At 38.7% G+C, this 26,813-nt stretch overlaps 1 protein-coding gene across 1 annotated transcript in view; it reads left to right on the forward strand.

Annotated features, from left to right (window-relative positions):
• The window catches only part of pcsk5a (proprotein convertase subtilisin/kexin type 5a), a gene marked incomplete at both ends in the record, with an annotated part of 129,091 nt that overhangs the window by 84,899 nt on the left and 17,379 nt on the right, over positions 1-26,813 (forward strand). The window contains one exon of the mRNA XM_084047067.1: positions 26,517-26,717. Within this exon, the coding sequence (XP_083903193.1) occupies positions 26,517-26,717 (201 nt within the window). The remainder of the gene's footprint in view (positions 1-26,516; positions 26,718-26,813) is intronic.

Below are 26,813 nucleotides of genomic sequence, written 5' to 3' on the forward strand. Positions count from 1 at the left end.
CATCCGCCTCCATTCTAAATCTCTGAACTTTTAAAGGAGTACAATTCTAAAACTATGCAACATTTCAAAGATCCCTTTTCAGGCAAACATGTCCAGAGTAAGACGAACATTTTAAAGTATGAATGAGGTTACTAGGCGTAAGTATGTAGTTGTAAGCCTGCCTTTAAATGTCCATTGCCGCATCGACAATGAATGGGGCGCTTAAAGTTAAATATCTCCAAAACTACAAATGATTTCAAAAGAAAAAATCTCAAGCATGCATGTCCACAGTAAGGTGGAATGTTTGAACTGTGAATGGAGTTTCTAGGTGAACGTGTTTTTTTGAGGTCCCTATAGCCTAACCCTAACCTTCCATCCGCCTCCATTCTAAATCTCTGAACTTTTAAAGGAGTACAATTCTAAAACTATGCAACATTTCAAAGATTCCTTTTCAGGCAAACATGTCCAGAGTAAGACGAACATTTTAAAGTATGAATGAGGTTACTAGGCGTAAGTATGTAGTTGTAAGCCTGCCTTTAAATGTCCATTGCCGCATCGACAATGAATGGGGCGCTTAAAGTTAAATATCTCCAAAACTACAAATGATTTCAAAAGAAAAAATCTCAAGCATGCATGTCCACAGTAAGGTGGAATTTTTGAACTGTGAATGGAGTTTCTAGGTGAACGTGTTTTTTTTAGGTCCCTATAGCCTAACCCTAACCTTCCATCCGCCTCCATTCTAAATCTCTGAACTTTTAAAGGAGTACAATTCTAAAACTATGCAACATTTCAAAGATTCCTTTTCAGGCAAACATGTCCAGAGTAAGACGAACATTTTAAAGTATGAATGAGGTTACTAGGCGTAAGTATGTAGTTGTAAGCCTGCCTTTAAATGTCCATTGCCGCATCGACAATGAATGGGGCGCTTAAAGTTAAATATCTCCAAAACTACAAATGATTTCAAAAGAAAAAATCTCAAGCATGCATGTCCACAGTAAGGTGGAATTTTTGAACTGTGAATGGAGTTTCTAGGTGAACGTGTTTTTTTGAGGTCCCTATAGCCTAACCCTAACCTTCCATCCGCCTCCATTCTAAATCTCTGAACTTTTAAAGGAGTACAATTCTAAAACTATGCAACATTTCAAAGATTCCTTTTAAGGCAAACATGTCCAGAGTAAGACGAACATTTTAAAGTATGAATGAGGTTACTAGGCGTAAGTATGTAGTTGTAAGCCTGCCTTTAAATGTCCATTGCCGCATCGACAATGAATGGGGCGCTTAAAGTTAAATATCTCCAAAACTACAAATGATTTCAAAAGAAAAAATCTCAAGCATGCATGTCCACAGTAAGGTGGAATTTTTGAACTGTGAATGGAGTTTCTAGGTGAACGTGTTTTTTTTAGGTCCCTATAGCCTAACCCTAACCTTCCATCCGCCTCCATTCTAAATCTCTGAACTTTTAAAGGAGTACAATTCTAAAACTATGCAACATTTCAAAGATTCCTTTTCAGGCAAACATGTCCAGAGTAAGACGAACATTTTAAAGTATGAATGAGGTTACTAGGCGTAAGTATGTAGTTGTAAGCCTGCCTTTAAATGTCCATTGCCGCATCGACAATGAATGGGGCGCTTAAAGTTAAATATCTCCAAAACTACAAATGATTTCAAAAGAAAAAATCTCAAGCATGCATGTCCACAGTAAGGTGGAATTTTTGAACTGTGAATGGAGTTTCTAGGTGAACGTGTTTTTTTGAGGTCCCTATAGCCTAACCCTAACCTTCCATCCGCCTCCATTCTAAATCTCTGAACTTTTAAAGGAGTACAATTCTAAAACTATGCAACATTTCAAAGATTCCTTTTCAGGCAAACATGTCCAGAGTAAGACGAACATTTTAAAGTATGAATGAGGTTACTAGGCGTAAGTATGTAGTTGTAAGCCTGCCTTTAAATGTCCATTGCCGCATCGACAATGAATGGGGCGCTTAAAGTTAAATATCTCCAAAACTACAAATGATTTCAAAAGAAAAAATCTCAAGCATGCATGTCCACAGTAAGGTGGAATTTTTGAACTGTGAATGGAGTTTCTAGGTGAACGTGTTTTTTTGAGGTCCCTATAGCCTAACCCTAACCTTCCATCCGCCTCCATTCTAAATCTCTGAACTTTTAAAGGAGTACAATTCTAAAACTATGCAACATTTCAAAGATTCCTTTTCAGGCAAACATGTCCAGAGTAAGACGAACATTTTAAAGTATGAATGAGGTTACTAGGCGTAAGTATGTAGTTGTAAGCCTGCCTTTAAATGTCCATTGCCGCATCGACAATGAATGGGGCGCTTAAAGTTAAATATCTCCAAAACTACAAATGATTTCAAAAGAAAAAATCTCAAGCATGCATGTCCACAGTAAGGTGGAATTTTTGAACTGTGAATGGAGTTTCTAGGTGAACGTGTTTTTTTGAGGTCCCTATAGCCTAACCCTAACCTTCCATCCGCCTCCATTCTAAATCTCTGAACTTTTAAAGGAGTACAATTCTAAAACTATGCAACATTTCAAAGATTCCTTTTCAGGCAAACATGTCCAGAGTAAGACGAACATTTTAAAGTATGAATGAGGTTACTAGGCGTAAGTATGTAGTTGTAAGCCTGCCTTTAAATGTCCATTGCCGCATCGACAATGAATGGGGCGCTTAAAGTTAAATATCTCCAAAACTACAAATGATTTCAAAAGAAAAAATCTCAAGCATGCATGTCCACAGTAAGGTGGAATTTTTGAACTGTGAATGGAGTTTCTAGGTGAACGTGTTTTTTTGAGGTCCCTATAGCCTAACCCTAACCTTCCATCCGCCTCCATTCTAAATCTCTGAACTTTTAAAGGAGTACAATTCTAAAACTATGCAACATTTCAAAGATTCCTTTTAAGGCAAACATGTCCAGAGTAAGACGAACATTTTAAAGTATGAATGAGGTTACTAGGCGTAAGTATGTAGTTGTAAGCCTGCCTTTAAATGTCCATTGCCGCATCGACAATGAATGGGGCGCTTAAAGTTAAATATCTCCAAAACTACAAATGATTTCAAAAGAAAAAATCTCAAGCATGCATGTCCACAGTAAGGTGGAATTTTTGAACTGTGAATGGAGTTTCTAGGTGAACGTGTTTTTTTGAGGTCCCTATAGCCTAACCCTAACCTTCCATCCGCCTCCATTCTAAATCTCTGAACTTTTAAAGGAGTACAATTCTAAAACTATGCAACATTTCAAAGATTCCTTTTCAGGCAAACATGTCCAGAGTAAGACGAACATTTTAAAGTATGAATGAGGTTACTAGGCGTAAGTATGTAGTTGTAAGCCTGCCTTTAAATGTCCATTGCCGCATCGACAATGAATGGGGCGCTTAAAGTTAAATATCTCCAAAACTACAAATGATTTCAAAAGAAAAAATCTCAAGCATGCATGTCCACAGTAAGGTGGAATTTTTGAACTGTGAATGGAGTTTCTAGGTGAACGTGTTTTTTTGAGGTCCCTATAGCCTAACCCTAACCTTCCATCCGCCTCCATTCTAAATCTCTGAACTTTTAAAGGAGTACAATTCTAAAACTATGCAACATTTCAAAGATTCCTTTTAAGGCAAACATGTCCAGAGTAAGACGAACATTTTAAAGTATGAATGAGGTTACTAGGCGTAAGTATGTAGTTGTAAGCCTGCCTTTAAATGTCCATTGCCGCATCGACAATGAATGGGGCGCTTAAAGTTAAATATCTCCAAAACTACAAATGATTTCAAAAGAAAAAATCTCAAGCATGCATGTCCACAGTAAGGTGGAATTTTTGAACTGTGAATGGAGTTTCTAGGTGAAAGTGTTTTTTTGAGGTCCCAAATTCGTCCATCGACCTCCATTCTAAATCTCTGAACTTTTAAAGGAGTACAATTCTAAAACTATTAAACATTTCAAAGATTCCCTTTCAGGCAAACATGTCCACAGTAAGATGAACATTTTAAAGTTTGAATGGGGTTTCTATTCTATATATGACATTTTGAATCATTACAGTCAGTTCACCTTCTTTTGGGTCTTGAGTCGAACCAATTACTCCCGCGGAGACATCAAATTTCTCTTTTGGGCCTTGAGTCTTGGGACTCATGGCCCAAAAGAGAAATTTGATGTCTCCGCGGGAGTAATTGGTTCGACTCAAGACTCTTTTGGGTCTTGAGTCTTGGGAAAGAAAAAAAAATGTGCCAGTTGGATTTGAACCAGGAATCTTCTGGTTGCAAGTCCTGTATCTAAACCACTGCACCACAGAGGTCCTTACATGTTCTGTTGACTTGCGTGGAATTTGTCTGAAAGATTATATAAAGCTAAAAGCCCCAGGTAAAAGTTAGAAAGATGTCCTTGCGAGATTTGAACTCAGGACCTTCAGTGTGTAAGGCCTGAATCTTAACCACTGCTCCATCATGGTACATACTTTCTATGGTGTCTTACACGCTTTTCAGTGAAAGATCAGATAAAGGTGCAAGAGTCAGGTATTTGTTGGAGACCTGTCCTGGTTGGATTTGAACCGGTAACCTTCTGGTTGCAGGTCCTGTATCTAAACCACTGCACCACAGAGGTTCTGACTTGTTCTGTTAACTTAGCCTTGAAAACTTTGTACCCTTTTCCCTTTAAATATCCATTGCCATTGACAATGCATTAGGCGCTTAAAGTTAAATATTTCAAAAACTACAAATCATTTCAAAGTAAAACATCTCAAGGATGCATGTCCACAGAAGGGGGAATTTTTGAACTGTGAATGGAGTTTCTAGGTGAACGTGTTTTTTTGAGGTCCCAAAACCTTCCATCCGCCAACATTCAAAAACTCTGAACTTTTAAAGGAGTACAATTCTAAAAATATGCAACATTTCAAAGATTCCTTTTCAGGCAAACATGTCCAGAGTAAGATGAACATTTTAAAGTATGAATGAGGTTACTAGGCGTAAGTATGTAGTTGTAAGACTGCCTTTAAATGTCCATTGCCGCATCGACAATGAATGAAACCAGGTTTCCTGGTGGAACTTTTAAAGGAGTACAATTCTAAAACTATGCAACATTTCAAAGATTCCTTTTCAGGCAAACATGTCCAGAGTAAGATGAACATTTTAAAGTATGAATGAGGTTACTAGGCGTAAGTATGTACTTGGGGCAACGGATAAATTGACTGATATCCGTAGAATAACTTGTAGGAGTGTCCTGGTTCAAATCCAGTCACCACCTTAGTAACTGAAACCGAATCTGGCCAATTCGGTCTCTTCGGACAGACGCTCTACCAGTTTAGCTATGCTGTTGGCTGAGAGTTACAGGTTTCCTGGTGGAACTTTTAAAGGAGTACAATTCTAAAACTATGCAACATTTCAAAGATTCCTTTTCAGGCAAACATGTCCAGAGTAAGACGAACATTTTAAAGTATGAATGAGGTTACTAGGCGTAAGTATGTAGTTGTAAGCCTGCCTTTAAATGTCCATTGCCGCATCGACAATGAATGGGGCGCTTAAAGTTAAATATCTCCAAAACTACAAATGATTTCAAAAGAAAAAATCTCAAGCATGCATGTCCACAGTAAGGTGGAATTTTTGAACTGTGAATGGAGTTTCTAGGTGAACGTGTTTTTTTGAGGTCCCTATAGCCTAACCCTAACCTTCCATCCGCCTCCATTCTAAATCTCTGAACTTTTAAAGGAGTAAAATTCTAAAACTATGCAACATTTCAAAGATTCCTTTTCAGGCAAACATGTCCAGAGTAAGACGAACATTTTAAAGTATGAATGAGGTTACTAGGCGTAAGTATGTAGTTGTAAGCCTGCCTTTAAATGTCCATTGCCGCATCGACAATGAATGGGGCGCTTAAAGTTAAATATCTCCAAAACTACAAATGATTTCAAAAGAAAAAATCTCAAGCATGCATGTCCACAGTAAGGTGGAATTTTTGAACTGTGAATGGAGTTTCTAGGTGAACGTGTTTTTTTGAGGTCCCTATAGCCTAACCCTAACCTTCCATCCGCCTCCATTCTAAATCTCTGAACTTTTAAAGGAGTACAATTCTAAAACTATGCAACATTTCAAAGATTCCTTTTCAGGCAAACATGTCCAGAGTAAGACGAACATTTTAAAGTATGAATGAGGTTACTAGGCGTAAGTATGTAGTTGTAAGCCTGCCTTTAAATGTCCATTGCCGCATCGACAATGAATGGGGCGCTTAAAGTTAAATATCTCCAAAACTACAAATGATTTCAAAAGAAAAAATCTCAAGCATGCATGTCCACAGTAAGGTGGAATTTTTGAACTGTGAATGGAGTTTCTAGGTGAACGTGTTTTTTTGAGGTCCCTATAGCCTAACCCTAACCTTCCATCCGCCTCCATTCTAAAGCTCTGAACTTTTAAAGGAGTACAATTCTAAAACTATGCAACATTTCAAAGATTCCTTTTCAGGCAAACATGTCCAGAGTAAGACGAACATTTTAAAGTATGAATGAGGTTACTAGGCGTAAGTATGTAGTTGTAAGCCTGCCTTTAAATGTCCATTGCCGCATCGACAATGAATGGGGCGCTTAAAGTTAAATATCTCCAAAACTACAAATGATTTCAAAAGAAAAAATCTCAAGCATGCATGTCCACAGTAAGGTGGAATTTTTGAACTGTGAATGGAGTTTCTAGGTGAACGTGTTTTTTTGAGGTCCCTATAGCCTAACCCTAACCTTCCATCCGCCTCCATTCTAAATCTCTGAACTTTTAAAGGAGTACAATTCTAAAACTATGCAACATTTCAAAGATCCCTTTTCAGGCAAACATGTCCAGAGTAAGACGAACATTTTAAAGTATGAATGAGGTTACTAGGCGTAAGTATGTAGTTGTAAGCCTGCCTTTAAATGTCCATTGCCGCATCGACAATGAATGGGGCGCTTAAAGTTAAATATCTCCAAAACTACAAATGATTTCAAAAGAAAAAATCTCAAGCATGCATGTCCACAGTAAGGTGGAATGTTTGAACTGTGAATGGAGTTTCTAGGTGAACGTGTTTTTTTGAGGTCCCTATAGCCTAACCCTAACCTTCCATCCGCCTCCATTCTAAATCTCTGAACTTTTAAAGGAGTACAATTCTAAAACTATGCAACATTTCAAAGATTCCTTTTAAGGCAAACATGTCCAGAGTAAGACGAACATTTTAAAGTATGAATGAGGTTACTAGGCGTAAGTATGTAGTTGTAAGCCTGCCTTTAAATGTCCATTGCCGCATCGACAATGAATGGGGCGCTTAAAGTTAAATATCTCCAAAACTACAAATGATTTCAAAAGAAAAAATCTCAAGCATGCATGTCCACAGTAAGGTGGAATTTTTGAACTGTGAATGGAGTTTCTAGGTGAACGTGTTTTTTTGAGGTCCCTATAGCCTAACCCTAACCTTCCATCCGCCTCCATTCTAAATCTCTGAACTTTTAAAGGAGTACAATTCTAAAACTATGCAACATTTCAAAGATTCCTTTTCAGGCAAACATGTCCAGAGTAAGACGAACATTTTAAAGTATGAATGAGGTTACTAGGCGTAAGTATGTAGTTGTAAGCCTGCCTTTAAATGTCCATTGCCGCATCGACAATGAATGGGGCGCTTAAAGTTAAATATCTCCAAAACTACAAATGATTTCAAAAGAAAAAATCTCAAGCATGCATGTCCACAGTAAGGTGGAATTTTTGAACTGTGAATGGAGTTTCTAGGTGAACGTGTTTTTTTGAGGTCCCTATAGCCTAACCCTAACCTTCCATCCGCCTCCATTCTAAATCTCTGAACTTTTAAAGGAGTACAATTCTAAAACTATGCAACATTTCAAAGATTCCTTTTCAGGCAAACATGTCCAGAGTAAGACGAACATTTTAAAGTATGAATGAGGTTACTAGGCGTAAGTATGTAGTTGTAAGCCTGCCTTTAAATGTCCATTGCCGCATCGACAATGAATGGGGCGCTTAAAGTTAAATATCTCCAAAACTACAAATGATTTCAAAAGAAAAAATCTCAAGCATGCATGTCCACAGTAAGGTGGAATTTTTGAACTGTGAATGGAGTTTCTAGGTGAACGTGTTTTTTTGAGGTCCCTATAGCCTAACCCTAACCTTCCATCCGCCTCCATTCTAAATCTCTGAACTTTTAAAGGAGTACAATTCTAAAACTATGCAACATTTCAAAGATTCCTTTTAAGGCAAACATGTCCAGAGTAAGACGAACATTTTAAAGTATGAATGAGGTTACTAGGCGTAAGTATGTAGTTGTAAGCCTGCCTTTAAATGTCCATTGCCGCATCGACAATGAATGGGGCGCTTAAAGTTAAATATCTCCAAAACTACAAATGATTTCAAAAGAAAAAATCTCAAGCATGCATGTCCACAGTAAGGTGGAATTTTTGAACTGTGAATGGAGTTTCTAGGTGAAAGTGTTTTTTTGAGGTCCCAAATTCGTCCATCGACCTCCATTCTAAATCTCTGAACTTTTAAAGGAGTACAATTCTAAAACTATTAAACATTTCAAAGATTCCCTTTCAGGCAAACATGTCCACAGTAAGATGAACATTTTAAAGTTTGAATGGGGTTTCTATTCTATATATGACATTTTGAATCATTACAGTCAGTTCACCTTCTTTTGGGTCTTGAGTCGAACCAATTACTCCCGCGGAGACATCAAATTTCTCTTTTGGGCCTTGAGTCTTGGGACTCATGGCCCAAAAGAGAAATTTGATGTCTCCGCGGGAGTAATTGGTTCGACTCAAGACTCTTTTGGGTCTTGAGTCTTGGGAAAGAAAAAAAAGTGTGCCAGTTGGATTTGAACCAGGAATCTTCTGGTTGCAAGTCCTGTATCTAAACCACTGCACCACAGAGGTCCTTACATGTTCCATTGACTTGCGTGGAATTTGTCTGAAAGATTATATAAAGGTAAAAGCCCCAGGTAAAAGTTAGAAAGATGTCCTTGCGAGATTTGAACTCAAGACCTTCAGTGTGTAAGGCCTGAATCTTAACCACTGCTCCATCATGGTACATACTTTCTATGGTGTCTTACACGCTGTTCAGTGAAAGATCAGATAAAGGTGCAAGAGTCAGGTATTTGTTGGAGACCTGTCCTGGTTGGATTTGAACCGGTAACCTTCTGGTTGCAGGTCCTGTATCTAAACCACTGCACCACAGAGGTTCTGACTTGTTCTGTTAACTTAGCCTTGAAAACTTTGTACCCTTTTCCCTTTAAATATCCATTGCCATTGACAATGCATTAGGCGCTTAAAGTTAAATATTTCAAAAACTACAAATCATTTCAAAGTAAAACATCTCAAGGATGCATGTCCACAGAAGGGGGATTTTTTGAACTGTGAATGGAGTTTCTAGGTGAAAGTGTTTTTTTGAGGTCCCAAAACCTTCCATCCGCCTCCATTCTAAATCTCTGAACTTTTAAAGGAGTACAATTCTAAAACTATGCAACATTTCAAAGATTCCTTTTCAGGCAAACATGTCCAGAGTAAGACGAACATTTTAAAGTATGAATGAGGTTACTAGGCGTAAGTATGTAGTTGTAAGCCTGCCTTTAAATGTCCATTGCCGCATCGACAATGAATGGGGCGCTTAAAGTTAAATATCTCCAAAACTACAAATGATTTCAAAAGAAAAAATCTCAAGCATGCATGTCCACAGTAAGGTGGAATTTTTGAACTGTGAATGGAGTTTCTAGGTGAACGTGTTTTTTTGAGGTCCCTATAGCCTAACCCTAACCTTCCATCCGCCTCCATTCTAAAGCTCTGAACTTTTAAAGGAGTACAATTCTAAAACTATGCAACATTTCAAAGATTCCTTTTCAGGCAAACATGTCCAGAGTAAGACGAACATTTTAAAGTATGAATGAGGTTACTAGGCGTAAGTATGTAGTTGTAAGCCTGCCTTTAAATGTCCATTGCCGCATCGACAATGAATGGGGCGCTTAAAGTTAAATATCTCCAAAACTACAAATGATTTCAAAAGAAAAAATCTCAAGCATGCATGTCCACAGTAAGGTGGAATTTTTGAACTGTGAATGGAGTTTCTAGGTGAACGTGTTTTTTTGAGGTCCCTATAGCCTAACCCTAACCTTCCATCCGCCTCCATTCTAAATCTCTGAACTTTTAAAGGAGTACAATTCTAAAACTATGCAACATTTCAAAGATCCCTTTTCAGGCAAACATGTCCAGAGTAAGACGAACATTTTAAAGTATGAATGAGGTTACTAGGCGTAAGTATGTAGTTGTAAGCCTGCCTTTAAATGTCCATTGCCGCATCGACAATGAATGGGGCGCTTAAAGTTAAATATCTCCAAAACTACAAATGATTTCAAAAGAAAAAATCTCAAGCATGCATGTCCACAGTAAGGTGGAATGTTTGAACTGTGAATGGAGTTTCTAGGTGAACGTGTTTTTTTGAGGTCCCTATAGCCTAACCCTAACCTTCCATCCGCCTCCATTCTAAATCTCTGAACTTTTAAAGGAGTACAATTCTAAAACTATGCAACATTTCAAAGATTCCTTTTAAGGCAAACATGTCCAGAGTAAGACGAACATTTTAAAGTATGAATGAGGTTACTAGGCGTAAGTATGTAGTTGTAAGCCTGCCTTTAAATGTCCATTGCCGCATCGACAATGAATGGGGCGCTTAAAGTTAAATATCTCCAAAACTACAAATGATTTCAAAAGAAAAAATCTCAAGCATGCATGTCCACAGTAAGGTGGAATTTTTGAACTGTGAATGGAGTTTCTAGGTGAACGTGTTTTTTTGAGGTCCCTATAGCCTAACCCTAACCTTCCATCCGCCTCCATTCTAAATCTCTGAACTTTTAAAGGAGTACAATTCTAAAACTATGCAACATTTCAAAGATTCCTTTTCAGGCAAACATGTCCAGAGTAAGACGAACATTTTAAAGTATGAATGAGGTTACTAGGCGTAAGTATGTAGTTGTAAGCCTGCCTTTAAATGTCCATTGCCGCATCGACAATGAATGGGGCGCTTAAAGTTAAATATCTCCAAAACTACAAATGATTTCAAAAGAAAAAATCTCAAGCATGCATGTCCACAGTAAGGTGGAATTTTTGAACTGTGAATGGAGTTTCTAGGTGAACGTGTTTTTTTGAGGTCCCTATAGCCTAACCCTAACCTTCCATCCGCCTCCATTCTAAATCTCTGAACTTTTAAAGGAGTACAATTCTAAAACTATGCAACATTTCAAAGATTCCTTTTCAGGCAAACATGTCCAGAGTAAGACGAACATTTTAAAGTATGAATGAGGTTACTAGGCGTAAGTATGTAGTTGTAAGCCTGCCTTTAAATGTCCATTGCCGCATTGACAATGAATGGGGCGCTTAAAGTTAAATATCTCCAAAACTACAAATGATTTCAAAAGAAAAAATCTCAAGCATGCATGTCCACAGTAAGGTGGAATTTTTGAACTGTGAATGGAGTTTCTAGGTGAACGTGTTTTTTTGAGGTCCCTATAGCCTAACCCTAACCTTCCATCCGCCTCCATTCTAAATCTCTGAACTTTTAAAGGAGTACAATTCTAAAACTATGCAACATTTCAAAGATTCCTTTTCAGGCAAACATGTCCAGAGTAAGACAAACATTTTAAAGTATGAATGAGGTTACTAGGCGTAAGTATGTAGTTGTAAGCCTGCCTTTAAATGTCCATTGCCGCATCGACAATGAATGGGGCGCTTAAAGTTAAATATCTCCAAAACTACAAATGATTTCAAAAGAAAAAATCTCAAGCATGCATGTCCACAGTAAGGTGGAATTTTTGAACTGTGAATGGAGTTTCTAGGTGAACGTGTTTTTTTGAGGTCCCTATAGCCTAACCCTAACCTTCCATCCGCCTCCATTCTAAATCTCTGAACTTTTAAAGGAGTACAATTCTAAAACTATGCAACATTTCAAAGATTCCTTTTCAGGCAAACATGTCCAGAGTAAGACGAACATTTTAAAGTATGAATGAGGTTACTAGGCGTAAGTATGTAGTTGTAAGCCTGCTTTTAAATGTCCATTGCCGCATCGACAATGAATGGGGCGCTTAAAGTTAAATATATCCAAAACTACAAATGATTTCAAAAGAAAAAATCTCAAGCATGCATGTCCACAGTAAGGTGGAATTTTTGAACTGTGAATGGAGTTTCTAGGTGAACGTGTTTTTTTGAGGTCCCTATAGCCTAACCCTAACCTTCCATCCGCCTCCATTCTAAATCTCTGAACTTTTAAAGGAGTACAATTCTAAAACTATGCAACATTTCAAAGATTCATTTTCAGGCAAACATGTCCAGAGTAAGACGAACATTTTAAAGTATGAATGAGGTTACTAGGCGTAAGTATGTAGTTGTAAGCCTGCCTTTAAATGTCCATTGCCGCATCGACAATGAATGGGGCGCTTAAAGTTAAATATCTCCAAAACTACAAATGATTTCAAAAGAAAAAATCTCAAGCATGCATGTCCACAGTAAGGTGGAATTTTTGAACTGTGAATGGAGTTTCTAGGTGAAAGTGTTTTTTTGAGGTCCCAAATTCGTCCATCGACCTCCATTCTAAATCTCTGAACTTTTAAAGGAGTACAATTCTAAAACTATTAAACATTTCAAAGATTCCCTTTCAGGCAAACATGTCCACAGTAAGATGAACATTTTAAAGTTTGAATGGGGTTTCTATTCTATATATGACATTTTGAATCATTACAGTCAGTTCACCTTCTTTTGGGTCTTGAGTCGAACCAATTACTCCCGCGGAGACATCAAATTTCTCTTTTGGGCCATGAGTCCCAAGACTCAAGGCCCAAAAGAGAAATTTGATGTCTCCGCGGGAGTAATTGGTTCGACTCAAGACTCTTTTGGGTCTTGAGTCTTGGGAAAGAAAAAAAAGTGTGCCAGTTGGATTTGAACCAGGAATCTTCTGGTTGCAAGTCCTGTATCTAAACCACTGCACCACAGAGGTCCTTACATGTTCTGTTGACTTGCGTGGAATTTGTCTGAAAGATTATATAAAGCTAAAAGCCCCAGGTAAAAGTTAGAAAGATGTCCTTGCGAGATTTGAACTCAGGACCTTCAGTGTGTAAGGCCTGAATCTTAACCACTGCTCCATCATGGTACATACTTTCTATGGTGTCTTACACGCTGTTCAGTGAAAGATCAGATAAAGGTGCAAGAGTCAGGTATTTGTTGGAGACCTGTCCTGGTTGGATTTGAACCGGTAACCTTCTGGTTGCAGGTCCTGTATCTAAACCACTGCACCACAGAGGTTCTGACTTGTTCTGTTAACTTAGCCTTGAAAACTTTGTACCCTTTTCCCTTTAAATATCCATTGCCATTGACAATGCATTAGGCGCTTAAAGTTAAATATTTCAAAAACTACAAATCATTTCAAAGTAAAACATCTCAAGGATGCATGTCCACAGAAGGGGGAATTTTTGAACTGTGAATGGAGTTTCTAGGTGAAAGTGTTTTTTTGAGGTCCCAAAACCTTCCATCCGCCTCCATTCTAAATCTCTGAACTTTTAAAGGAGTACAATTCTAAAACTATGCAACATTTCAAAGATTCCTTTTCAGGCAAACATGTCCAGAGTAAGACGAACATTTTAAAGTATGAATGAGGTTACTAGGCGTAAGTATGTAGTTGTAAGCCTGCCTTTAAATGTCCATTGCCGCATCGACAATGAATGGGGCGCTTAAAGTTAAATATCTCCAAAACTACAAATGATTTCAAAAGAAAAAATCTCAAGCATGCATGTCCACAGTAAGGTGGAATTTTTGAACTGTGAATGGAGTTTCTAGGTGAACGTGTTTTTTTGAGGTCCCTATAGCCTAACCCTAACCTTCCATCCGCCTCCATTCTAAAGCTCTGAACTTTTAAAGGAGTACAATTCTAAAACTATGCAACATTTCAAAGATTCCTTTTCAGGCAAACATGTCCAGAGTAAGACGAACATTTTAAAGTATGAATGAGGTTACTAGGCGTAAGTATGTAGTTGTAAGCCTGCCTTTAAATGTCCATTGCCGCATCGACAATGAATGGGGCGCTTAAAGTTAAATATCTCCAAAACTACAAATGATTTCAAAAGAAAAAATCTCAAGCATGCATGTCCACAGTAAGGTGGAATTTTTGAACTGTGAATGGAGTTTCTAGGTGAACGTGTTTTTTGAGGTCCCTATAGCCTAACCCTAACCTTCCATCCGCCTCCATTCTAAATCTCTGAACTTTTAAAGGAGTACAATTCTAAAACTATGCAACATTTCAAAGATTCCTTTTCAGGCAAACATGTCCAGAGTAAGACGAACATTTTAAAGTATGAATGAGGTTACTAGGCGTAAGTATGTAGTTGTAAGCCTGCCTTTAAATGTCCATTGCCGCATCGACAATGAATGGGGCGCTTAAAGTTAAATATCTCCAAAACTACAAATGATTTCAAAAGAAAAAATCTCAAGAATGCATGTCCACAGTAAGGTGGAATTTTTGAACTGTGAATGGAGTTTCTAGGTGAACGTGTTTTTTTGAGGTCCCTATAGCCTAACCCTAACCTTCCATCCGCCTCCATTCTAAATCTCTGAACTTTTAAAGGAGTACAATTCTAAAACTATGCAACATTTCAAAGATTCCTTTTAAGGCAAACATGTCCAGAGTAAGACGAACATTTTAAAGTATGAATGAGGTTACTAGGCGTAAGTATGTAGTTGTAAGCCTGCCTTTAAATGTCCATTGCCGCATCGACAATGAATGGGGCGCTTAAAGTTAAATATCTCCAAAACTACAAATGATTTCAAAAGAAAAAATCTCAAGCATGCATGTCCACAGTAAGGTGGAATTTTTGAACTGTGAATGGAGTTTCTAGGTGAAAGTGTTTTTTTGAGGTCCCAAATTCGTCCATCGACCTCCATTCTAAATCTCTGAACTTTTAAAGGAGTACAATTCTAAAACTATTAAACATTTCAAAGATTCCCTTTCAGGCAAACATGTCCACAGTAAGATGAACATTTTAAAGTTTGAATGGGGTTTCTATTCTATATATGACATTTTGAATCATTACAGTCAGTTCACCTTCTTTTGGGTCTTGAGTCGAACCAATTACTCCCGCGGAGACATCAAATTTCTCTTTTGGGCCTTCAGTCTTGGGACTCATGGCCCAAAAGAGAAATTTGATGTCTCCGCGGGAGTAATTGGTTCGACTCAAGACTCTTTTGGGTCTTGAGTCTTGGGAAAGAAAAAAAAGTGTGCCAGTTGGATTTGAACCAGGAATCTTCTGGTTGCAAGTCCTGTATCTAAACCACTGCACCACAGAGGTCCTTACATGTTCCATTGACTTGCGTGGAATTTGTCTGAAAGATTATATAAAGGTAAAAGCCCCAGGTAAAAGTTAGAAAGATGTGCTTGCGAGATTTGAACTCAAGACCTTCAGTGTGTAAGGCCTGAATCTTAACCACTGCTCCATCATGGTACATACTTTCTATGGTGTCTTACACGCTGTTCAGTGAAAGATCAGATAAAGGTGCAAGAGTCAGGTATTTGTTGGAGACCTGTCCTGGTTGGATTTGAACCGGTAACCTTCTGGTTGCAGGTCCTGTATCTAAACCACTGCACCACAGAGGTTCTGACTTGTTCTGTTAACTTAGCCTTGAAAACTTTGTACCCTTTTCCCTTTAAATATCCATTGCCATTGACAATGCATTAGGCGCTTAAAGTTAAATATTTCAAAAACTACAAATCATTTCAAAGTAAAACATCTCAAGGATGCATGTCCACAGAAGGGGGAATTTTTGAACTGTGAATGGAGTTTCTAGGTGAAAGTGTTTTTTTGAGGTCCCAAAACCTTCCATCCGCCTCCATTCTAAATCTCTGAACTTTTAAAGGAGTACAATTCTAAAACTATGCAACATTTCAAAGATTCCTTTTCAGGCAAACATGTCCAGAGTAAGACGAACATTTTAAAGTATGAATGAGGTTACTAGGCGTAAGTATGTAGTTGTAAGCCTGCCTTTAAATGTCCATTGCCGCATCGACAATGAATGGGGCGCTTAAAGTTAAATATCTCCAAAACTACAAATGATTTCAAAAGAAAAAATCTCAAGCATGCATGTCCACAGTAAGGTGGAATTTTTGAACTGTGAATGGAGTTTCTAGGTGAACGTGTTTTTTTGAGGTCCCTATAGCCTAACCCTAACCTTCCATCCGCCTCCATTCTAAATCTCTGAACTTTTAAAGGAGTACAATTCTAAAACTATGCAACATTTCAAAGATTCCTTTTCAGGCAAACATGTCCAGAGTAAGACGAACATTTTAAAGTATGAATGAGGTTACTAGGCGTAAGTATGTAGTTGTAAGCCTGCCTTTAAATGTCCATTGCCGCATCGACAATGAATGGGGCGCTTAAAGTTAAATATCTCCAAAACTACAAATGATTTCAAAAGAAAAAATCTCAAGCATGCATGTCCACAGTAAGGTGGAATTTTTGAACTGTGAATGGAGTTTCTAGGTGAACGTGTTTTTTTGAGGTCCCTATAGCCTAACCCTAACCTTCCATCCGCCTCCATTCTAAATCTCTGAACTTTTAAAGGAGTACAATTCTAAAACTATGCAACATTTCAAAGATCCCTTTTCAGGCAAACATGTCCAGAGTAAGACGAACATTTTAAAGTATGAATGAGGTTACTAGGCGTAAGTATGTAGTTGTAAGCCTGCCTTTAAATGTCCATTGCCGCATCGACAATGAATGGGGCGCTTAAAGTTAAATATCTCCAAAACTACAAATGATTTCAAAAGAAAAAATCTCAAGCATGCATGTCCACAGTAAGGTGGAATGTTTGAACTGTGAATGGAGTTTCTAGGTGAACGTGTTTTTTTGAGGTCCCTATAGCCTAACCCTAACCTTCCATCCGCCTCCATTCTAAATCTCTGAACTTTTAAAGGAGTACAATTCTAAAACTATGCAACATTTCAAAGATTCCTTTTCAGGCAAACATGTCCAGAGTAAGACGAACATTTTAAAGTATGAATGAGGTTACTAGGCGTAAGTATGTAGTTGTAAGCCTGCCTTTAAATGTCCATTGCCGCATCGACAATGAATGGGGCGCTTAAAGTTAAATATCTCCAAAACTACAAATGATTTCAAAAGAAAAAATCTCAAGCATGCATGTCCACAGTAAGGTGGAATTTTTGAACTGTGAATGGAGTTTCTAGGTGAACGTGTTTTTTTGAGGTCCCTATAGCCTAACCCTAACCTTCCATCCGCCTCCATTCTAAATCTCTGAACTTTTAAAGGAGTACAATTCTAAAACTATGCAACATTTCAAAGATTCCTTTTCAGGCAAACATGTCCAGAGTAAGACGAACATTTTAAAGTATGAATGAGGTTACTAGGCGTAAGTATGTAGTTGTAAGCCTGCCTTTAAATGTCCATTGCCGCATCGACAATGAATGGGGCGCTTAAAGTTAAATATCTCCAAAACTACAAATGATTTCAAAAGAAAAAATCTCAAGCATGCATGTCCACAGTAAGGTGGAATTTTTGAACTGTGAATGGAGTTTCTAGGTGAACGTGTTTTTTTGAGGTCCCTATAGCCTAACCCTAACCTTCCATCCGCCTCCATTCTAAATCTCTGAACTTTTAAAGGAGTACAATTCTAAAACTATGCAACATTTCAAAGATTCCTTTTCAGGCAAACATGTCCAGAGTAAGACGAACATTTTAAAGTATGAATGAGGTTACTAGGCGTAAGTATGTAGTTGTAAGCCTGCCTTTAAATGTCCATTGCCGCATCGACAATGAATGGGGCGCTTAAAGTTAAATATCTCCAAAACTACAAATGATTTCAAAAGAAAAAATCTCAAGCATGCATGTCCACAGTAAGGTGGAATTTTTGAACTGTGAATGGAGTTTCTAGGTGAACGTGTTTTTTTGAGGTCCCTATAGCCTAACCCTAACCTTCCATCCGCCTCCATTCTAAATCTCTGAACTTTTAAAGGAGTACAATTCTAAAACTATGCAACATTTCAAAGATTCCTTTTCAGGCAAACATGTCCAGAGTAAGACGAACATTTTAAAGTATGAATGAGGTTACTAGGCGTAAGTATGTAGTTGTAAGCCTGCCTTTAAATGTCCATTGCCGCATCGACAATGAATGGGGCGCTTAAAGTTAAATATCTCCAAAACTACAAATGATTTCAAAAGAAAAAATCTCAAGCATGCATGTCCACAGTAAGGTGGAATTTTTGAACTGTGAATTGAGTTTCTAGGTGAACGTGTTTTTTTGAGGTCCCTATAGCCTAACCCTAACCTTCCATCCGCCTCTATTCTAAATCTCTGAACTTTTAAAGGAGTACAATTCTAAAACTATGCAACATTTCAAAGATTCCTTTTCAGGCAAACATGTCCAGAGTAAGACGAACATTTTAAAGTATGAATGAGGTTACTAGGCGTAAGTATGTAGTTGTAAGCCTGCCTTTAAATGTCCATTGCCGCATCGACAATGAATGGGGCGCTTAAAGTTAAATATCTCCAAAACTACAAATGATTTCAAAAGAAAAAATCTCAAGCATGCATGTCCACAGTAAGGTGGAATTTTTGAACTGTGAATGGAGTTTCTAGGTGAACGTGTTTTTTTGAGGTCCCTATAGCCTAACCCTAACCTTCCATCCGCCTCCATTCTAAAGCTTTGAACTTTTAAAGGAGTACAATTCTAAAACTATGCAACATTTCAAAGATTCCTTTTCAGGCAAACATGTCCAGAGTAAGACGAACATTTTAAAGTATGAATGAGGTTACTAGGCGTAAGTATGTAGTTGTAAGCCTGCCTTTAAATGTCCATTGCCGCATCGACAATGAATGGGGCGCTTAAAGTTAAATATCTCCAAAACTACAAATGATTTCAAAAGAAAAAATCTCAAGCATGCATGTCCACAGTAAGGTGGAATTTTTGAACTGTGAATGGAGTTTCTAGGTGAACGTGTTTTTTTGAGGTCCCTATACCCTAACCCTAACCTTCCATCCGCCTCCATTCTAAATCTCTGAACTTTTAAAGGAGTACAATTCTAAAACTATGCAACATTTCAAAGATTCCTTTTCAGGCAAACATGTCCAGAGTAAGACGAACATTTTAAAGTATGAATGAGGTTACTAGGCGTAAGTATGTAGTTGTAAGCCTGCCTTTAAATGTCCATTGCCGCATCGACAATGAATGGGGCGCTTAAAGTTAAATATCTCCAAAACTACAAATGATTTCAAAAGAAAAAATCTCAAGCATGCATGTCCACAGTAAGGTGGAATTTTTGAACTGTGAATGGAGTTTCTAGGTGAACGTGTTTTTTTGAGGTCCCTATGGCCTAACCCTAACCTTCCATCCGCCTCCATTCTAAATCTCTGAACTTTTAAAGGAGTACAATTCTAAAACTCTGCAACATTTCAAAGATTCCTTTTCAGGCAAACATGTCCAGAGTAAGACGAACATTTTAAAGTATGAATGAGGTTACTAGGCGTAAGTATGTAGTTGTAAGCCTGCCTTTAAATGTCCATTGCCGCATCGACAATGCATGGGGCGCTTAAAGTTAAATATCTCCAAAACTACAAATGATTTCAAAAGAAAAAATCTCAAGCATGCATGTCCACAGTAAGGTGGAATTTTTGAACTGTGAATGGAGTTTCTAGGTGAAAGTGTTTTTTTGAGGTCCCTATACCCTAACCCTAACCTTCCATCCGCCTCCATTCTAAATCTCTGAACTTTTAAAGGAGTACAATTCTAAAACTATGCAACATTTCAAAGATTCCTTTTCAGGCAAACATGTCCAGAGTAAGACGAACATTTTAAAGTATGAATGAGGTTACTAGGCGTAAGTATGTAGTTGTAAGCCTGCCTTACAACTACAACGAAAGTTAAATCCGAAAAAAATCACTAAGCGTGGAGGCCAAAATCGTTCCCCCAAAAACCTATTAGGAGTACGTTTCAGGCAATTTAGAGTTGATTGGTAATTTTCGTTTCGGTAAAATTTATTTTACCGAAACGAAAGTTAAATCCGAAGAAATCACTAAGTGTGGAGGCCAAAATCGTCCCCCAAAAAACCTGTTAGGAGTACGTTTCAGGCAATTTAGAGTTGATTGGTAATTTTCGTTTCGGTAAAATGTATTTTACCGAAACGAAAGTTAAATCCGAAAAAATCACTAAGTGTGGAGGCCAAAATCGTCCCCCCAAAAACCTGTTAGGAGTACGTTTCAGGCAATTTAGAGTTGATTGGTAATTTTCGTTCCGGTAAAATTACCAATCAACTCTAAAAAACGAACAAACTTTCGTTTCGGTAGTGACACAATGGTGAAAAAATAAATGTATTTGTCTTGACTTGAGTGGGTTCGATTCCCACTCGAGTCAAGTGTCCCCGGTAACTTGGGGCAACGGATAAATTGACTGATATCCTTAGTGATGCTTCCCTTTGCAGACTAACTTCTCGAAAAAAAAGTTAAAACCACAAGGAAACCTGTAACTCTCAGCCAACAGCATAGCTCAACTGGTAGAGCGTCTGTCCAATAACATGACTTAACTTGACTTGAGTGGGTTCGATTCCCACTCGAGTCAAGTGTCCCCGGTAACTTGGGGCAACGGATAAATTGACTGATATCCGTAGAATAACTTGTAGGAGTGTCCTGGTTCAAATCCAGTCACCACCTTAGTAACTGAAACCGAATCTGGCCAATTCGGTCTCTTCGGACAGACGCTCTACCAGTTTAGCTATGCTGTTGGCTGAGAGTTACAGGTTTCCTGGTGGTTTTAACTTGTTTTTCTAGGATTAACTTGTTTTTCTAGAAGTTAGTCTGCAAAGGGAAGCATCACTAAGGATATCAGTCAATTTATCCGTTGCCCCAAGTTACCGGGGACACTTGACTCGAGTGGGAATCGAACCTAGTCAAGTCAAGTCAAGTCATGTTATTGGACAGACGCTCTACCAGTTGAGCTATGCTGTTGGCTGAGAGTTACAGGTTTCCTGGTGGTTTTAACTTGTTTTTCTAGAATTAACTTGTTTTTCTAGAAGTTAGTCTGCAAAGGGAAGCATCACTAAGGATATCAGTCAATTTATCCGTTGCCCCAAGTTACCGGGGACACTTGACTCGAGTGGGAATCAAACCCAGTCAAGTCAAGTCATGTTATTGGACAGACGCTCTACTGCATCTCAACCCATTGAGCTAAGCAGTTGGATGACAAATACAGCCTTCCTGGTGGTTTTCACTTGATCTTCTGGAAGCCAGTCTGCAAAGGAAAGCATCACAGTAAAGACACCAGTGGGATTTGAACTCATGGCCTCTGGATCATGAATACTGCATCTCAACCATTGAGCTAACTGTTGGCCAAGAAATACAGCCTTCCTGGTGCTTTGACTTGAACAACAAACAAGACAAATAACTTAAATAAATGTGTTACTTTTCACATTGGGGTCCACTGCCCAAATACATGTCAATTTGGGGGGTTGACAACAAAAGGTTTTAGAACCACAGATTTCAAGGAAACAGCTGTAGGTGAATGGATAGAGTCACTGACTAGTGAGCTGCAGGTAACAGGTTCAAGGCTCAGCCACAGCAGCAAGTCAGGCTGTCAAATCAAATAGGTATTATTAGGAGTGGAATGGTTGTGTTTTTTTCACCCCAACTGCACAGGACAGCCGTTTTATATCTGTTTAAATGTACGTGATTTTCAGTGATGGAGACAAACCGCACAGACGTTCACTGTACTTTAGTACATTTTGTAAACTTATGACTCTGAGTAGAGTATAGCCTGACTTAAACAAACAAATAACAACTTAGTATAGTCAGACTTTTTTTTACACAACTTACATTTTGTAAAGCTTGACTCTGACTCAGTATAGTCAGACTTTTGCTTCCTTTCATTTTCTGACATGATGTTAATCAGAGTGCCATAGCTGAGTGGTTAGTGGGCCTGCCTGGTGAACCAAAGGTCCTGGATGTCCTGGGTACGATTCCAGGTCCGGTCAACAATGTGGCAATCTTAGAGTGATTTGAGGCTGTTAGTTGTTAAAGTGCAGAGGACACATTTCACGTATGTGCCTAACAGTATATATTTAGCGAGCACACTTGACATTATTGTCACTATGTATTTGGCCCGTTTTTTGACCCCTAACTAGTCCTTCATACTTTTAGCTACAAACTCCGTTCCAACTCTACAACGTTCGGCCTACTTAGGACATATCGGCTACCATTGTGTCACTACCGAAACGAAAGTTGGTCACTACCGAAACGAAAGTTAAATCCGAAAAAATCACTAAGTGTGGAGGCCAAAATTGTCCCCCCAAAAACCTGTTAGGAGTACGTTTCAGGCAATTTAGAGTTGATTGGTAGTACTTTGTAGTGACAATTTTTTTGGTCCCTAACATTCATCGAACTCATTCCAACTCTACAATGTTCGGCCTACTTAGGACATATCGGCTACCATTTGAATTTTAGAGAATACCTTTTTTTTGGTCCCTAACATTCATCGAGCTCTGGACTTAGTAATTTTTTTTCCGTTTCGGTAGTGACACAATGGTGTCACTACCGAAACAAAAAAAAAATGGTTCCCCCAAAAACCTGTTAGGAGTACGTTTCAGGCAATTTAAAGTTGATTGGTAGTGACTTTTGTTTTGGTCCCTCGGTAGTGACACCATTGGTAGTGACACCATTGTGTCACTACCGAAACGAAGTTAAATCCGAAAAAATCACTAAGTGTGGAGGCCAAAATTGTTCCCCCAAAACCCTGTGAGGAGTACGTTTCAGGCAATTTAAAGTTGATTGGTAGTACTTTGTAGTGACTTTTTTTTTGGTCCCTAACATTCATCGAGCTCTGGACTTAAGTCATTTTTTTTTCGTTTCGGTAGTGACACCATTGTGTCACAACCGAAACGAAGTTAAATCCGAAAAAATCACTAAGTGTGGAGGCCAAAATTGTTCCCCCAAAACCCTGTTAGGAGTACGTTTCAGGCAATTTAAAGTTGATTGGTAGTACTTTTAGTGACTTTTTTTTGTTCCATAACATTCATCGAGCTCTGGACTTAGTCTTTTTTTTTTCGTTTCGGTAGTGACACCATTGTGTCACTACCGAAACGAAGTTAAATCCGAAAATATCTTTAAGTGTGGAGGCCAAAATTGTTCCCCCAAAACCCTGCTAGGAGTACGTTTCAGGCAATTTAAAGTTGATTGGTAGTACTTTGTAGTGACTTTTGTTTTGGTCCCTAACATTCATCGAGCTCTGGACTTAGTCTTTTTTTTCTCGTTTCGGTAGTGACACCATTGTGTCACTACCGAAACGAAGTTAAATCCGAAAAAAAACACTTAAGTGTGGAGGCCAAAATTGTTCCCCCAAAACCCTGTTAGGAGTACGTTTCAGGCAATTTAAAGTTGATTGGTAGTACTTTGTAGTGACTTTTTTTTTGGTCCCTAACATTCATCGAGCTCTGGACTTAGTCCTTTTTTATTCGTTTCGGTAGTGACACCATTGTGACACCATTGTGTCACTACCGAAATGAAGTTAAATCCGGAAAAATCACTAAGTGTGGAGGCCAAAATTGTTCCCCCAAAACCCTGTTAGGAGTACGTTTCAGGCAATTTAAAGTTGATTGGTAGTACTTTGTAGTGACTTTTTTTTTGGTCCCTAACATTCATCGAGCTCTGGACTTAGTTTTTTTTTTTTTCGTTTCGGTAGTGACACCATTGTGTCACTACCGAAACGAAGTTAAATCCGAAAGAATCACTAAGTGTGGAGGCCAAAATTGTTCCCCCAAAAACCTGTTAGGAGTACGTTTCAGGCAATTTAAAGTTGATTGGTACAGTAGAAACTCCATTCACACTCCTGGTTGGATTTGAACCGAAAACCTTCTGGTTGCAAGTCCTGTATCTAAACCAATGCACCACAGAGGTTCTCACTTGTTCTGTTAACTTTTCCTGTTAAAGTTTGTACTTTTTTTGTTTTAAATACAGCACCGAAGTCTTGACGTCACTGCCAGTAGAGGGCGCATTACGCAGGTTCATGGCTTTACTTATTGTATTAATATCCTCATTGGGGAATCTTAGATCGCTTCATATAAGAACTGTGTTCCAAAAATAAACACACCACCCTGGCGTTTTTACCCATATGGATATGAAGCATCGACTGAAGGTGTAAATGTACACATTTACCCAAAGAGTAACACAATATAAACACTAGAAACGAGTCAAACAACCCAAAGACTACATTTCCCATGAACGCGGCTGCTGTGGGGACAGTGATTTCAGACCCGGAAGTAGTAGTTCTTAAGACTTTTAAGGCAGAATTCATTCCATTTTCGCCAGAAACAGGCTGTATCAAATATGAATGAATATCATAAACAATGCAGAGCCACCCCCCTGACAAAAACGCCAGGGTGGTGTGTTTATGTTTGGAACACAGTTCTTATATGACGTGATCTAACATTCCCAAATGGGGATTTCAACACAAAAAATAAAGCCACGAACCCTGGAACAGCGCCCTCTACTGGCCCTCTACTGGCAGTGACTTCAGACTTCGGTGCTCTATATCCATTGCCATTGACAATGCATTGGGCGCTTAAAGTTAAATATCTCAAAAACTACAAAACATTTCAAAGTAAAAAGTTCAAGCATTTGTGTCCACAGTAAGATGAATTATAAAAAGTGTGAAGGGAGTTTCTAGGTGAAAGCATTGTTTGACGTGCCAAAACTTTAAAAGGAGTACATTTCTAAACCTATGAAACATTTCAAAGATTTGTTTTCAGGCAAACATTGTTCACAGTAAGATGAACATTTTAAAGTTTGAATGGGGTTTCTAGGCGTAAGTACAGTATGTAGGACTAGTAGCTTGCCAAAGTTTGTACTTTTTACCCTGAAATCTATAAAAGCAGTGATGGTCAATGGCAAAATGGACATTTAAAGAGAAAAAGGTACAAACTTTGGCAGGCTACTAGTCCTGCATACTTATGCCTAGAACCCCCAAACTTTAAAATGTTCAGAGATTTATAATGGAGGCCGATGGAATACTTTGGGACCTCAAAAAAACACTTTAAAATACACTAGTAAAAGTACACTAGTAAAAGTGTACACTAGTAAAAGTCCGGAATTAAAAATATTTTCTTGAGTAAAAGTACTAAAGTATTGGTATCAAAACATACTTAAAGTACAAAAGTTAAAGTATGTTAAGTTATGCAGAATGTTTCATTTCGCAAATTTTCAAATGTAGAAAATGTCTAGAAAATATTTTGAAAATAGCAGATCTACAAGCTCACAATGCGTCGCATCGCGACGCATTGTGAGCTTGTAGATCTGCTATTTTCAAATGGCCGAAATGTATATAGGGCTGAAGTGGTTAATGTATGTTTTGTAATAATAATCAAAATCTACAAAGTAACTATGTAGTGGAGTAAAAGTAGGCCTACAATATTTGCCTCTGAGATGTAAATGCTCCAGTAATAAAAGTACCTCAAAATTGCACTTAAGTAAATGTACTTAGTTACTTTTACACCACTGATTTCATTTGTATGCTCATACCGTACAACATAGACCCTCCAGAAAAAACGTGGGCAAAAATCCTTGATTATGCAATGAAATATGCTGTTTTTTTTTTGCAATTTTATGCAGTGAAATTGCGGGAAAGTTGCGAAATATGCGGAAAGTTGTGAAATATGCGGGAATATGCGGAATATGCGAACAGTTGCGAAAAATTCGAAATATGTGAAAGGTTGCGAAATATGCGGAAATATGCGATGCGAAGCGCATATTATGCGATGCGGCCTTTTTGAAAAAAACGTTACCCCCGCATAATTATGCGCCATTTTGCTGATTCTGCGGTAAATTCTGCGATCGCATAAAACGCATTTTTTTGGTGGGTCTAACAAACAGCTCATTCTCAGACTGCTGAACACCATGTGTTGGGGCGGCCATAGCTGAGTGGTTAATGAGCCCATAGGCGGATTAGGAAGAAACGGGCCCCTGGGCCGAGACACGCGAAATTTTTGCGGTTAAATCTCGGTTAATAATGGAAATTAATAGGGTTTTTTTCGGTTAAAAACGTCTGTGCACGGCGGAAGATAGGCTAATATAATGCATGTTTTACCTATAACTTAAATACAAAGAAATTGTTCGGTTATATTGCGGTTAATAAGGGAAATTATTAGTTTTTTTTATGTTAAAATGGTTAAAAAAAACATGTTAACATTTTTTTTTATAAAAAAAAAAAAAGGCTCAAGCTCACGGGCCCCCCTAGCTCAGGGGCCCCTGGGCCTGGGCCCAGTCAGCGTTGGGTAATCCTCCTCTGAGAGCCCGCCTAGGGAGCCAGAGGCCCCGGTTGCCCCAGGTTCGGTTCCAGGCCAGGCCAGCATATGTGTCGATGAAATGAAATTTGTCCCTGAGCAAGACTCTCTTAACCCCTAATTGCTCACAGGTTCTCATTGGTAAACAAGACCGCAAGGACTTTCATGCACGACCTGTTAAAAGGAATTATCCTTATCCTTGTCTCTTTGTCGTGTTGTCCCAGAGGGGAGGTGTGTCACCGAGTGTCCGCCGGCTTTCTACGGCGACGAGGACAACCAGGAGTGTGAGGAGTGTCACCCGGACTGCGTGACGTGTGACGGGCCGGAGGACGACGACTGCGCGACCTGCGGGGAGGGCAGGAAGCTGGACGACGGAGCGTGCGTGTCCGTCCAGGACGTCTGTCCCGCCAAGACCTTCCGCAGTGGTGAGCAAGCAGCATGCAATGCAGCAGGGGCCGTCGTCTGTGGGGTCCCATGGGAATGCCAGTTGATGTCACCCCCCCCCCCCCCGCCCCTTGCGT

This window comes from Gymnoscopelus microlampas (genome assembly GCF_963454915.1).
Source record: "Gymnoscopelus microlampas genome assembly, chromosome: 21".
NCBI lineage: Eukaryota > Metazoa > Chordata > Actinopteri > Myctophiformes > Myctophidae > Gymnoscopelus > Gymnoscopelus microlampas.